This window comes from Carassius gibelio, chromosome A13 (assembly GCF_023724105.1).
Source record: "Carassius gibelio isolate Cgi1373 ecotype wild population from Czech Republic chromosome A13, carGib1.2-hapl.c, whole genome shotgun sequence".
Taxonomy (NCBI): domain Eukaryota; kingdom Metazoa; phylum Chordata; class Actinopteri; order Cypriniformes; family Cyprinidae; genus Carassius; species Carassius gibelio.
Genome location: NC_068383.1, coordinates 17417062 through 17432613, shown reverse-complemented (window position 1 = coordinate 17432613; position 15552 = coordinate 17417062). Strand labels below are relative to the sequence as shown.

At 39.6% G+C, this 15552-nt stretch overlaps 1 protein-coding gene across 8 annotated transcripts in view; it reads right to left on the bottom strand.

Annotated features, from left to right (window-relative positions):
* The window catches only part of LOC128026353 (transmembrane protein KIAA1109 homolog), a 60383-nt gene that overhangs the window by 28255 nt on the left and 16576 nt on the right, over nt 1-15552 (bottom strand). For all 8 annotated transcript variants that reach the window (XM_052613396.1, XM_052613399.1, XM_052613402.1 and 5 more), the window contains exons 11-37: nt 13290-13446; nt 13052-13130; nt 12782-12873; nt 12355-12472; nt 12121-12276; nt 11299-11396; nt 10975-11156; nt 10754-10860; nt 9898-10091; nt 9474-9683; nt 9150-9287; nt 8859-9035; nt 6781-6909; nt 6574-6693; nt 6085-6365; nt 5753-5991; nt 5474-5669; nt 4285-5080; nt 2791-2861; nt 2528-2701; nt 2148-2268; nt 1922-2068; nt 1700-1821; nt 1403-1587; nt 977-1198; nt 682-893; nt 423-574 (exon numbers count right to left, since the gene is read on the bottom strand). In XM_052613396.1, coding sequence (XP_052469356.1) covers nt 423-574; nt 682-893; nt 977-1198; nt 1403-1587; nt 1700-1821; nt 1922-2068; nt 2148-2268; nt 2528-2701; nt 2791-2861; nt 4285-5080; nt 5474-5669; nt 5753-5991; nt 6085-6365; nt 6574-6693; nt 6781-6909; nt 8859-9035; nt 9150-9287; nt 9474-9683; nt 9898-10091; nt 10754-10860; nt 10975-11156; nt 11299-11396; nt 12121-12276; nt 12355-12472; nt 12782-12873; nt 13052-13130; nt 13290-13446 — 4875 coding nt within the window. The remainder of the gene's footprint in view (nt 1-422; nt 575-681; nt 894-976; nt 1199-1402; nt 1588-1699; nt 1822-1921; nt 2069-2147; nt 2269-2527; nt 2702-2790; nt 2862-4284; nt 5081-5473; nt 5670-5752; nt 5992-6084; nt 6366-6573; nt 6694-6780; nt 6910-8858; nt 9036-9149; nt 9288-9473; nt 9684-9897; nt 10092-10753; nt 10861-10974; nt 11157-11298; nt 11397-12120; nt 12277-12354; nt 12473-12781; nt 12874-13051; nt 13131-13289; nt 13447-15552) is intronic.

The window sequence follows — 15552 nt, the reverse complement described above, 5'->3', positions numbered from 1 at the left end:
TCTGGAAAAAAACTAAATATATTTGTGTGTGTGTGTATGTGCATATACCTAAATAAACATATTTTAGGGTACCCAAAAGTGATCTAAACCTGATAAAATCTCCAAAAACCTCCCTTTGGGGACATCCTCATGAAATACTGATATAAAAATAAACAGTTTTAAAAAGTGTTTTTTTGTTGTTGTTTTTTTATTGAAAATGCAGAATGTTTTCTGTGAGGAATATGGTTAGGTTGTGGGTTATGATTATAAAATCTATAACTATCTGTATAAAAAAAACAATAGAAGCCTATGTAATGTCCCCATTTAGAAATCGACGTAAACGTGTGTGAGTTAATATTTTACTTATTTTTCATGTTTAATTTCTTTTTACTGAAAATCAAGATGAAAATGATTGTGAAATTGATTTGCATGTTTGTGTGTACCTGGACATGGCTGGAGCATGAGAACGGATGTTGGTTGGCGCAGCAAAGCTGAACCAGATCTCCTTTATAGTCAGCTTCATACTGCTGGAGTCAGGAGGAGGAGGCAAGAGGGGAAGGTCCTTTTTCAGATCATCTGACTCCACTCCCTCATCCTGCAAAGACGAACATGAGTGAAAAATATTATGAGAGACAGACACAAAGAAAACGTATAGGATCTCAAATGGCCATTAACTATACATGAACAACAACATATGAGAACCTGATCGTCAGAGTCTGAATTGTTGTTGGGCTCAGAAGCAGGGCTCTGTGCATCATTGGGCAGGTTATCATCAGATACATCAGTGCTGTAGCCACTTCCTGTCTGAGAACCACTAGAACCGTTTGATTTGAAGGCTCCATCCCTGACCCCGCTGTCGGCCCCGCCCATCACCCCAAAAGCACTGTAGAGCACGGCTCCGGACTGCCGCCCGCCTGAGGAAGAGTCAGACATGCATTTCACACTCCTGAAATACAAATGTTTAATGCTATCCGCATTTCAACGTGTGTATTAATACCTTTGACAGTGAGGTTCTCAATCCCACATTCAAACATGATCCAACCCCATTTCTCAGGACTGGCCCCAGAGCGAGCGTGGTCAGGGGTGTGGTCTGGACCACGATCAGTGGAGGCAGAGGGCTCCGTCTCATCCACTAAAACAAAGTCGTCAGTTTCCTCCAAACTGAAGAGAACCTTGGACTTCTCAAAAGGAATGGCAGTGATGGCACAAGCTCCAAGGTCTGTTACAAGCCAAAAAAAAAAAAAAAAAAATTATATATATATATATATATAATTTCAAAAGGCATTCAAGTAACAAATATATATATATATATATATATATATATATATATATATATATATATATATATATATATATATTTGAATATTCAAATCACAATATTCTCAAGAGACGTGTAATAAATGAACATGTTGTATGTGTGTACCTGATGAGTCCAGGCCGCGGAGTTGGCTGTGTATGCGGTGTATGTTGAGTCTGGCTGCGATCTCCTTGCCTTTCTCAATCCCAGCATTAGAGCGGAGAGAACCGCTGGACTGCGGTGCCATCTTAGATGCAGACGAGAACTTCTCCATCATAACAGAGGGCTTTTCTGTGTCCTCCACTATTCCCCTACACATAACACATTAACAGACAGGGCACAAAAAAGGTAAAAAAAACTAACATTTTTAAATAATAAAAACATGCAATGTAATGTAATATATGGAGAGAAATCTGCAGTTACCTATTCATGCGCAGCTGAGTAGCAATCCGGTCAAAACACAAGGCCACCAGAGAGACGTGTGTGACACTCTTATTGGACGGTGAACCTTCTTCAACAGACGCCTGAAGCACACAGAGGTTCACCTGCAAACAAATGCACATACATGCACATTATTTTCTCATGCACATATCTCCATGACAAGATTTCGCTCTTTTTATATTATGCACACACACAGAAAGGTACCTTTGGGACAGTCACGTTAGCTTGCAAACCCTTTATCTTCACATTGTCTGGTTTGATTGACAGGTCGGTCTGTCCATGAGGTGTGCTCAGAGACCCAGGGGTGGTTCCCTCGGTCTTAGATATTTTGTGCTCTGCTTTCACTGTGCTCTGGAAAATGCAACATTCATCATGATCACATTAAGGTCTAAGTGTACTGTCACGTCTGTGTGCTGTATTGATTACTTACAGACTCCGAGACAGTGGATTTGCTGATCTGATACACTTCATTAAGCACTTTCCCATGCAGGTCATCGAGGATTGATGCAGGGTGGCGAATACTGGCAAAGTGAACCATCGACTCAATGTACCTGGAACAAACAACAAAGAGACTTTCACAAAAACTGTGACATTTATGAAAGACTACATTAAATCACTTGATAAGGAAATTTTATTTTCTGTTTCTTATTTTATCAAAACATGCTGAAGGGCTTTTCATTAGGGCTTGATCCTTTTTTAATCAAATGCCACATTTAGTGAATTTTTAAGGGTAAACTAGCAAATAAATGACCTGAATGATAATCATGGCACCACAAAGAGGGTGATGTGAGAATTGATGTGATGTCTGACCTGTCTAGGGCTTCAGCTACTAAAGGAGTCAGAACCACATTGACAGCCCCTTTGACCTCTATGATGGCTGTGGTTCTTGTCTGGGCAAGAGGCTGATCAACAGTCCAGTCCTCCGCCACCGTGTCCTCATCTGTGTTGTCCATTGCCTGCTTGTCAAGTGGTGTGTAAGGTGTGCTGCACATACATACACACAAAATGCATACTTGAAATTATGTTTCATGTTTCTGAAACAACCACTGTTGATTTATGATTTCTCGTATTACCTGTTAATATCGCCCATGAGATGAATTCCTCTGTCCAATAGTGAGCTGGCAGACAAACCACCCTTCACCATCTTTAAAAGAGCACAAATACAATTAGCAACAACAAACAGTGAATGAATAAGCAACATGCTCACACAAAGAACATGTCCAGATCATATTTTACCCAAATGTTACTCTCTGCATAAAGGAAACAGTCCAAAAGAAGTCCAATGAAGTGCATCCATCCATAATAAAAAGTGACTCACACAGCTCTAGGGGTGAATAAAGGCCTCATGTAGCAAACTGATGCATTCTTATAATAAATGTATCCATAATTTAAACGTTATATCCACTTTTCTGTAGCTTGTGCCAACTGTCATCCGCAGAAGACCTTTCAGAGCAGATGACGTGTAGGATGTAGGATTTTTTCATGAAAACCAATGTTTGCTTACAGGAACAAAGGAAGCAAAGTTTCTTTACTTTAGCAAAGGAAAACCATTCTCCTCTTAGCTTATATCGAAATCCTCTGACATTTTTCTTTACAAATCCTCATTTTGTACTTCTAATTGGTGAACAGTGTTTTGTCTTGTTCTCTCCTCTGCACTTTCTGCTCATCTGCGCATGTGCTAGTTTTAGCAAATTACAGAAAAGTGTTTAGTGTGTTTTAAATAAGGATATTTTCCTTACAAGAACGCATTGATTCGCTACAGGAGGCCTTTATTCACCCCCCGGAGCAGTGTGAGGCACTTTTTATTATGGATGAATGCACTTATTTTGGGACTGTAGAACAGAAACACCCTCCCACTGCCATTATAAAGTTTTGAAGAGCCAGGACAATTTTTTATATTATAACTCTAATTGGAGTCATCTGAAAGAAGAATGTCATATACACCTAGGATGCCTTGCGGGTGAGTAAATCATGGGCTAACTTTTATTTTTGGGTGAACTATCCCTTTAAGCAAACCCACAGTAGCCTAATGTAATGTAAAAATATAAATTCATCCTCAAACTGTACACTATACATTACACATGTCCATATATCTATAAATGAACATTGTTATATTAATATGAATTAATACCTTATTATATTTCATATTATTAATAATGACATTTATGAAAATAATTGTGAAATTATTATTTTATATTATATATACACATACTTTTCAATTTGTATAGTTACAATTTTAGATTTATATTGATTTAAGGAGAGTGCTTAATTTCCAAGAAAATAATATTTATATTAAAACATTGTTATATAATATATAGTTCATTTTAGATTAATTTAATTTACATTCACAAATGACTATTAATTTAAGAAGGGTTGCTTAACTGTCAGGAAAACAATATTTTGAATTTATAAATAATCTTCATTTTATTTATACGAATCATAGTTCTTTTTTTATTGATATTGTTGGTGAAATATGACCTGGACATTTCTTTATAAGATTCATCCAGTTCAGATTCTGAACTGCATAAATAATATATAACAATTAAGGAAAAAGCTCAAATATTAACCTTAAAAGACGGGATGGACAGCTGATCAAAGGAGGCGGAGCTCTCCTCACTTGTGGGCGTATCAAGGTCAAGTGGGCGATGCAGTGATGACTTCGATGTTCTCTTATTGGTTGGCTGCTTAACAGCCCAGTTAGAAACATGATAATGTGCAAGGTAATTTTGGTAACAAGTCATTAAAAGTGGCTGTGCTGTCAGGAGGCCAGGCTCCGCCTTCTCAGTTTCAATGGAGCCCTCCTCCTCCAATCCAAGTGCAGAGACAAATGAGGCTTGGGAAGTGTGGCTAGGCAGCGGAGGTGGGCGGGTCTCAGCGATTGACAGAGGTCCTTCCACACTGTGGTATATAGATGTACGACTGTGTCCCGCGTGAGGCTGACCCTGCTGTCTTCGCCTGCGTTTCCTCCCTGGATAGGTACCTGGACCTTCATCACTACTGACTGGCTCAAATTCCTCGTTAGCGCTAAAGTAGGCTTCACTGTCAGCCACAGACATGGAGGAGTCAACGGAGCGGTACTGATGGAATGTGCTAGAATCAGCTGATGGAGTGAAAGGAAATGACCCGTAGCTCCTTCTCTGCCTTGGCGAGTCTAGAACGTTCTCGTCACTACGGGAAACCTCGCTGCTAAACTGCACACCAGTAGGAGGCGTGGCTTTCTCTGCAAAGGCCGCAGCCGATAGGCTCTTGGTGCTGCCGAGGCGAGCTGATTGGACAGACGACTGCCGCTTGATAGGAGAGCAGCGTGGAGAACGCAATGATGGACCCTCAGGGATCAGACCATCAGTGGCTACATTCATTAACCTAAAAACATACACACCGTAAAATACACATCCAAACACGAAAACCAAAAGATTTTTATTTTGAACCAGTTTCATAAAAAAAAAAATAACACTGGGACAGATACATGCAGCCATTGAGCGCATAAGAGACTTCTTTCAAGAACATTTTGAAAGACTTTTGAAAAATAGTGGATTTAATGACTGATCGTTCATATGCCTGCCAGGCGGGCTTATAGGAGCCCTTTTTCACTCTATATTATAAAAGTGTGACATGAAGTTTAAAATAAGAAATAAAAGTGAAATTGTGAGCTATAAAAATTTCCAATTGCAAAACATGAACTTGATACAAAGTGGTTGTAATAGGAGTGGAATTGTCCTACAGTATATGATACAGGAGCACATGTGTCTGACTCACTCTGTAGAAGGGGAGGGACTCTCTCGTTCTCCGGCTAACAGAGGCAGGGCAGCACTGGAGGAAGAGTTCTCCTCAGAGGAAGAGACAGAGCTGTAAGAGCGTTGAGGTACGTGGAGACTGAGGTGCTGGCCACGTCTCTCCAAGTCCACCATCGGAGCAGGGGAACACGTGTCTCTCCGCATAGCAACTCCTTTAGCTGCAAGTAAACCAACCAATGAGTACAATTCTCTTGACAACCAATCAGCATCACAATAGTAAATAACCACAAACAAGACTTACAGTCAGAAAGTTTGGGAATTTCCTTAGTGACGATCCATTCTCCTGGATGTAATAATGACTGGCCATAGGACATATCACTTTCTGCACTGATGCTAGAGAAGGCAGAGCTTGATGAGGGTGTGATTTCCTCCAAGCGGAAGAAGTCACTAACCGAGCCGCCGAAAAAACGGCATCCACCAAGACAACCACAGCGATTACGGCTTCGCTTGTATTTCTCCTCAGGCCAAAGGAACCAAAGTCTAAAACACACATACACACACACACATAGGAAATTTGTTTGGCCTGCACATCAAGCAATAGACACATTTAAATCATAAAGGATATGCATGAACCTTTTTGTTTTTATGTCATGAAGCTCCAGGAACTGCCTCTGGACCTCATATTTGGCTGGATGGTCAGCAGCCAATGCCACGTCAGCTGTAATGAGGTTAAAGCTCACTGAACCAGCTTCAAGCCAATGAGACCGTCGAAGAAGGGGCTGAGGCAGGCCAAGCCGCGCAACTTCCTGTTGCTCGATGAACTGAGCGATGACTACGTCTTGCAGAACGGCACTGATGCCTTCGCTGACAGCAGCTGTGTGCAGATTACATGTGGCCAACCGCAAGGCTCCGGTCTGACGGGCAAACATATGTACACCACCGGTCAAAAAGTTCGGAATAATTAACATCATTTAACTTATTCCCGTGATGCCAAGCTGAATTTTCAGCAGCCATTACTCCAGTCTCTAATATTGCATGTTCCTTAAGAAATCATTATATATCCGTTTTCTCAATAAATCAATAGTATAGATCAATTGTCATCTGATCAATCACTAATCATACCTTAATATTGGCTGCACAGCCGTGTTCAACAATGAAAACCTGGGCTCCATCAACTGTTAGTCGAGTCATGGTGTACTTCAGATCCTCTGATGTGCGACAGGGACCAGGCAGGGCTGCATGCTACACGTACAGACACACACTCAGTTGTGCAGTCATTCTGAAAATGATGCGAGTATGATAGTGCAGATGTGCGTGTTTCTGTAATACCTTGGCAACACAGACTCTACGATCAACTCCATGTTGGCAGGTGACAGATGGTTTTGGCTGCTCGAGCTGGAACTCTCGGGACACCACATGAAACACAAAGCTCTCGCCCCACTCCAGAAGAGATGCACACTGAAACACAAACACAACCAGATCACATCTGCTGCATGAAATTCCTACAAACAGAAATTAATGTTGACAGTAGATTTAAATAAAGGTTAAAAAAAAAGAAGTTAAAAATTGTTTTTAAAAAAATTAAAGAAAGGTTAACAATTTGTTAGGATCACATTTATATATAAATATATAATATTAAATCACAATGACAAATGCATTTTTAATGCCATTTCAAAATCAGCTATATGAATGGCAAATAATTTACAAAGATGTCACTACAATGCATAACAATATATGCAGTGGGTATAGAAAAGAATCACCCCCCTTTAAAATATTAACATTTTGTTGCTTTGCAGCCTAAAATTAAGACAGCCAGTTTTTGTTTTATCCAGCTGTATTTACTCATCCAACATCCAAGTGAAAGATATAACACCAACATGTCAGAAAAAAATAAAATAAAATTCGCAGCATTGGAAAAAGGATCACCTCGTTGTGTCAGTATTTTGTTGAACCACATTTAGCTTTAATTACAGCCTTTAGTCTGTTGGGATATGTCTCTACTAACTTTGCACATCTAGACTGCAGTATTTGCCTTCTCTTCTTTGCAAAACTGCTCAAGTTCAGTTAGATTTGATGGTGACCGTTTGTGGACTACAGTCTTCAAGTCTTTCCACAAATTTTCAGTAGGGTTTAAGTCTGAGCTCTGACAGGCCATGCAACGATGTTCACCTTTTCTCCTTCAACCACCGTGTGCTCAGTTTTGCTGCGTTTTGTTTCTTCAAATTGACAACATTCTTGCAGAGCGCAGCAGATTTTCCTCAAGAATTTGACAGTATTTTGCTGGAGTAAGTGATCCAACCCCTGCTGCAGAGAAACAACCCCAGAACAGGATATTACCTCCTCTATACTTTCTGGAGGAATGCTGTTATTTGGATGGTTTTACTGATTTTACTATCTTCTGCCTCACAATCTTAAAATTGCGGGGGTTTTTTGGCAAATCTCAGTGAAGACTGCATGCGGCCTTTCTTGAGGAGTGGCTTCTTTCTTGAAAACCTCTCATACAAGCCACATTTGTGGAGAATTTGTGATATTGTTGAAACATGCACACAATAACCACACTTTGTCATAAATTCCTGCAACTGCTTCAGAGATCAGTTTCCTCCTGCCTCTTTCATCCAGCTTGGAGTGACGTCCTGATCCAGGGAGTGTCTGTGTAATAGACTTCACTGTGCTTCTAGACATTGATAACGATATTGAATTTGTTTTGTATCAATCTCTTGACTCGTGCCTGTCCACATCTTTATCCCAGAGATCTTTCAACAGTGGTTTGCCACCAATAGTTGATTGTTTGCTTCAGTTGCACTACTAATGCTCCAGGAAAGCTCTTTTCTTGCTGAGCTAATCAAAATGACCGCAGCTGACCACAGGTGAATGTCAAATGGCTTTGTGTGCCATTGAGAAGGTTTACAAGTCATTTTTAGGAGGGGAGTGATCCTTTTTCCAACTCAGTGATTCTGTTTTTTGTTTTTTTCTCGGACATGGTGTTATATCTTTCACTTGGATGTTGTAAGTTGCAATGAGTAAATACAGCTGGATTTTTCATTGAATTTATTCAGTGTGGAGACATTATGACTTATAATAAAAGATGTGATTATTTTAAAGGGGGTGATTCTTTTCTAAATCCACAGTATAAATCTCATAGTAAGAAACTGTGGGGGGGGGGGGAAATCCGTAGATTACATGCAAGTGCTTTAACAAAAATCCAACCGTCACATTCTTTTAAACTCTCCAGTCCACATGCCTGCTACACTTCTATTAAAAGTGTAATCACTGAGAACATTTTCATCCAAACCCAATGAAGGATGTGTCAAAATGTTTGTGTGAGGTCATCATGCCACAGACATTTCTAGAAAAATTCCTTCACAAAATCATGCATCCCTTTTGTAATGTCAAAATGAATGAGTCACCTGTGGCACGCTGACTCTCCCTGTAAGAGCTCCAGCTTGAACATCGATGAGCCAAGCGTATTCCAGTGTGTCACTGCCCGCCGGTAAGCCCTCCGCTGAGAACATAGCGTGGGCTCTCATCTGCAACCCCGAGAGGCTCAGATGCCCATCTCGCAACACAGCATCAACAGCAGGCCGCTACACACACACACACACACACAGGAATAAATTACACAAAACAGAAACATCATGAGAACTTAAAATACCAGCACCTGAGAGAATATGAATGAGGCCACCTCCTCTCACTCCCACCTGATAGTTATCACTGACAAACACATGTAGAGGCGAGAGAACGAGCTGTAGCATGGTCTCCTTATATCCCTTTTTCATCTCAAAACACAGGCGCTCCAGGAAGCCTGCAGGACCCTCTGGGCCATCACTGCTACAGTGCTGTAGAGAGAGAACAAACAAGATTTACAACCACACTTGTGACTCCTGAAAGAAACATCAGTGCCTGCAAGGCATCAAAAGAGCAGAGGCTCGCAACCATCACAAATATGCTAATTTAACAATGACGTCATTCCTGATGTCTAGGACACTGGCTTCTATGAATGAAATTACTGAAGCGGTGCTGACCGTTGGAAGTCGTCCATGGACTTTGTGCAAATTGATGAGCACGGTGATATCCCAGGGCCGTAGGGAGAGAGGGTTGGGTGTGTCTTTAGAGCGGTTCTCCTCCAGGCCCACCCCGGGCCAACCAGATGAGGAAGAGCAGGAGCTCAGCACAGGGCTGGATAGAGACTCCTCAAAGTCTGTGTACATGTCGTCCTCTCCAAAGTAGTTCTCCTGCACAGATAAACACAAACACAATCATTTTAAAGTGATATCGCAGCCAAAAAAAGGTGTTTAGTCACCCTCATTTTTATCCATTATAAGAAAAAGAGGAGTGTGTCATTGCTTCAAAAATTCTAATTTTGTGTTTCAAAAAGAAAATAACAACAACTGCTCAATTTAGGAATCCTGGACCCATATGCGAGCATTAATGCGTATACATGTGTACCTTGATGGACACCAGTGCTCTGAGGAGGGGGCCATAAAGGGTGACGTGGGAGTCTGGGCTCAACTCCATCTCAACATGTAAACGGTCAGGGGGCAGCAGGCTGGGGTCAGAGGAGATTCGAGGTGGAGGAGGCACAGGTGGAGCATGTTCTGGCGGTCGCAGCGCTGACAGCATGGACTCCTCTATTTCCGACACTGCACATAATGTTAAGTGAAGTGTAAAAAGGTCAGGTTATTAAATGAACTTATCAAGTAAAAACAGCAACAGAGATATTATAAGTAAACATATTTTGGTGCACTTGACTGAACCAATTCATCTCATGATCAAAGTTTTTTGCTTGAATGCTTTTTTTAAATTTTTATTCACAGATTCACAGAATTTTTTTTCCGTTAATTAAATGTTTTTTAGTGCTGTGAATCATTAAACAAATATTAACTAATTAATTGCACAGGTTTCTGTAATTACCCATGATTATTCAAATATATTTTGATTTTCACAATTAATCTCCAAATAACACCAAAATATTGTTTGACATTTAAATTATTTGTTTTATGGATTAAGACCAGTGCCTCTGTTACATGGATTTTATTTAAAATTACTTGGGATAAAATTAGCAATTAATGTCATACAACATTACAATATAATTGAAAGCCAGGTCGAAATGGCATATTATCTGATTGTTTTCATGTATTATTTATTAACAATTACATGTGGACCCCCAAAATGTTTTAATTTGGTTAATTATTTTCAACTAGGTACTTCCCACTTGACTTGATGGAGAATATAGGTGTGTCTATAGAACCCTTACAATATATTTTAAATAAGTTTATTGTTATTGTTTTTTTCAAATGCTTACTTGATTGTTTAAGCTGCTGGTCAGTTTTCTGAGGGTAGATGGGATGCCAAGTATAGTCTATAATAAGCATGAAGTTCGGCACACTCCAGCAGTCCACCCAACCAGCCCTGGAAAACAAAAACACACACACACATAAGCACAACCGAAGTGTCAAAGAGCAGCGCAAGTGAGAGGAAGCAGAAAAGTAAAGTGACAGAAGTCGATCAGTGGTGTGCTCTTACTCTGCATGAGTCATGTTCCTCCAACGGGGTTTGCTGTTTTTGGGAGGTGCTCCTTGCCCTTCTGCTGGCATACTGCTGTCTGGAGGGGTCTTACAGTGCTGGTAATCCTTAGCGAGGGTGAGCAGTGGGTACCGGCTGGGGTGACAGTCAGGCAGACACAAGCGCATATCTGTGTCCTCAGCCTGTATGAGAGTTCAGAGTCATTCAGAGGAGATTTAGGTGGCCGCTCATGTTTTGTTGTCATTTAAGGTTGTAATGCTTGATCACACATCATTCAGCACAACAGACAAGTGCTTGTAAATGTTTGCAAGGGTGTACACTCACTCTCAAACAGAAACGTGTGTTACAGGTGGTCGGGACAAAATCGTTAAATGGCAAAGTGAAGTCAATATTCAGCGTTTCCCCACAGGCAGCAAGATAAACTACAGACAAAGAGTGATAATAAAGAGCATAAGTAGGTTATACATTTTTCTAGGGGTGCGCGATAAATATCGTCCGATAATTAATGCGCATCTTGTCAGTCAGTCACGCACCTGATGGAATTTACCACTGATTAGAGAACCGGCTTTACTGATGAGATGCGCATTAATTATCGGACAATATTTAATTGCGCACCCCTACGTTTTTAAGAAATCAAGAAAAATAAAGTCAAACTGATTCTACAGTTTAAACTGATGTTTAGAAGTGAGCTTTGTGCCTTATTTTAGTCTATATTCATGTCATTTGTCACTACTATAACAAAGTATTAAAATGACAAAGGCTTTGTTTAGACTGTTTAGACGGCTTGATCAGAAAAGAAATGAAATTAATAAAAAAGCTAAATACTTTTTAGTTTGGCTTTTAACAAAAAATGACTTCTGAAACATTGTATGTAAATAGTATGTTTTCTTTTATTATTACCTTGTTATGCATTTTGTGTATACCAATTTTAGCTTTTATTATAATTATAAAGTATGTTACATCTTTTATCTTATATCACATCAGTTTTGTCTTTTACATTTTCCTAAATCGCGATCAAAAAGACAGACTGTCAAAATTGTGTGCAGTGTGTATACATTAATTTGTTAGATTTCCTACAGTGTTTACATTTCTCAGACTATATTAGTTTTTTTCCAGCGTCACATCCATTAGGAAAGTCTCTCTCACCATTCTCCTGCTGTTTGGTGGAGCAGTCGATCCAGTTGTGCTGATTGGTAGCCCAAATCATCTCAAACTGGTGAAAGAGTACCTTAAACTTCCACGAATATGGTACGAATGAGTAGATATCCGGTTCACTGTCGCTGGCCCAGTCCTTAATCAGATCTACAGATCACAACAGGAGGAGATCAGCTGGAGGACGGACTTCAGACACAGTAGTTACAGGTAAGAGAGAAGCATTACCCGTGAAGAAGTTCTTCTGTGCATAGATGAAGTGGTACATGGCTTTGTAAACCTCAATCTCACACTGCCAGGACTGAGGCATGTTCCACACGCGTGGGTAACTGGCTATGACATGGAACTGAGGAGTACAAGGACAGCTGTTAACAAGCAGGTTGGTTCACTAGTTGCTTTATCTAGTTTTTTTCATTCGGTTATTGTAGCTTTAGCATTTAAAGGTGTTTTAATAGCTTTTATTGGGGGGGGGGGGTATGCAAAAAGTGTCCCATGCTTTACTGTGACATTTAAGAAAATGTGTAGATTTTAATGTTTTCATTATACATACGGTTACAATCATCACAAAAAAAATAAATAATAATCACTTGTTTTCGAAAGCCCAATACACTTTTGCATAACATTTATAAACAATAAAATCATGTGCCACACTCACAGCCAGCATCTCAGCCTCCAGCAGTGTCCTGTACTGCATACTGCTGCTTGCATCTACATGTAATAACTGGCCTTTAACAGTGGGAGAATAACCTGAATGGAAATAGAGAGACAAAACAGAGTTAGAAATAGTAAAATATAAAATCACAGGAGGGGAAAATGGCAGTTCATAATAATGATGCATCACGTCAATTTACATTAAACAAACAAAAACTGTCAAATGTCACCCTCATTAACTGCTTATTATTTTTCTGTTAAGCTTGAAAGTTACCATTGTCCCCAACAGTCATGGGTATGTTGACCTCAAGGTAAGAACCCGCTCCTACATTGACATGGACTGCATTCGTCTCCTGTGAAGACAAATGGATTATGGGTTAGTGAGTAAACAACAACAAAAGATTTCCTACATATTGTTCATATGATTGCAAGCAAACTTTGCCCTAGAAAACATTTATGCATAGCAGTGCGTGACTGAAAATGAATAAGTAGGCTTGTATGCACATAAATACCCTGTTCTTTGTGAAAAGCAGGTCTATTGTCGCATCAGCTATGATGTTCATACGCAGCTCAAAGGCAAGGATCTGTCGAGGTTTGCCTGGTGTGGCGACTTCGCTCACTTTCATTGGCTGACAGTCTGCAGGCAGGAAGAACTTCCACAGGCTGTCTCTGTGGTGGTCAAACAACGGTGTAATGAATGGATGATAAACGTATTGTGGTCAGTAAGATTTTCTTTGTTTTTGAAAGAAATGAATGCTTTCATTTGGCAAGAATGCATTACATTGAATAAGAAAAACAGCAAAGGCATGTATAATGTATAAACAAAAGATTTCTATTTTAAATAAAATCTGTTCTTTTACATTTTTTCTATTCATCAAAGTATACCAAAATATTATTATTATATGTTGCACGACTGATTTCAACATTGATAATGATAAGAAATGCTTCTTGAGTAGCAAATCAGCAGAATGATTTCTGAAGGATTGTGACACTAAAGACTTGAGTAATGGCTCCTGAAAATTCAATTTTGCCATCCCAGGAATAAAATATATTTTTAAATATATAAAAACTGCAAATGGTTATTTTAAATGTTAATAATATTATTTGTATATTATTATTAAGTAAATGCTGCCTTGATGAGCATAAGAGACTTAAAAAAGAAGTGTTTTTTACACTTTAATATTACAGTCATAATGTCATGTGTTTATTTCTCATCGTTTCTTGTCTTTATTAGCATTTTAATCCATCTTGCAGATATCCTGGAAAATATGGATCACTTAAAGTGTCTTTTCCAACTTGAGAACTATATACAATCAAAAAAAAATAATTATTACATAGAATCTGTGCCAATAACATTGACCATAATTATAACAGCATCACTTGGTCATGCAGTTTGTGTAGTGAAGTGTAGTTTAGGCTCCTCCTCAAAGCATCCTATAAATATTGTCACGTCTTGCTCACATCCAGTCTGTTTTTTTTTCATTAGTAACATGCAATTATATGGGTGTTGAATTTTATTTTTTTCAGGTTAGGTAAAAATATGAATATGCAATACAGCACATATATTTAGCAAAATGCTTGTTATTTTTTCCCCTAGCTGACTAATGAGCTTATGGACACTGAATGGTTATTCTGAGGTAAATGTATTGCTACCTCAAGAGAGTCGAGAGGCTTTTATTGGTTAATTGCATAGTTAACACTGGGGAAAACTGGGCATTGAAATGCTTGTGACGAGGCTCAGACATACAGTGACAATAACAGGACATAAACAGACATAGACGTACATGGAGGGCACTGAGATTATGAATGACTTCAGTAACCATAGGCAGAACAGACACAGACAGAGCATTACATACAAATAAGTGGCAGGAACACATACAATAAGGGTAGACAGGGTTAAGAGTTATAAGTAGTCATAAGTATTCCTGAGGTACTAATTTAAGATTATTGGGGTATAGCAGTGTCTAAAATGTCATTGTAGAGTGTCGCATATATTTATCAAAATGCTTGAAGGAATATTAAAAAGTGGCAGTGTAAGTACAATAAAAGTAAACATAAGAGCAGCATGTATTCCGGTTTTAGCAGTATGTATTCCGGTTTTTTGAAGGATAGCTGGTTGTTAAGCAGTCTGATGGCTTGAAGATAGAAGCTGTTCTTCAGTCTGGTTGTCCGTGATCAGATGGATCGTAAGCGTCTGCCAGTGCAGTGTGGCAAACAGGTGAAGAGCAGGGTGAGTGCAGTCCTTGATGATGCTGCGAGCCTTTCTCAAGCAGCGAGTTTGATAAATGTCCGGTAAGGCTGGGAGTTTATGTCCAATGATGAGCTTTGTTGCTCTCACCACTCGCTGAAGATGCGCGGTTGCCGTACCATACATTGATGAAGCCAGTCAGAATGCTCTCTATAGTGCAGCGGTAGAAATTTGACATGATGTTAGAAGAGATGCCAAAGCTCTTCAGCCTCCACAGTAAGTAGAGACGCTGAAGGGCTGTTCTCACTCTGAATGTAAGTCTCTGTGTGTAGGCTCCAGGAAAGATCCTCAGAGATGTGAATGCCAAGGAACTTGTAGCTCTTAACGGTCTCTACTATCACTGATGTGAATGGGAACATGACCCTCTCTCTGTGACTTTCTGTAGTACACGATCATCTCCTTGGTCTTGCTGACATTTAGAGAGAGACTGTTATCAGCACACCATGCTGTGAGTGCATTAACCTCATCTCTGTAGGATGTCTCATCGCCATTATTGATGAGTCCTAGGATAGTTGTATCATCAGCAA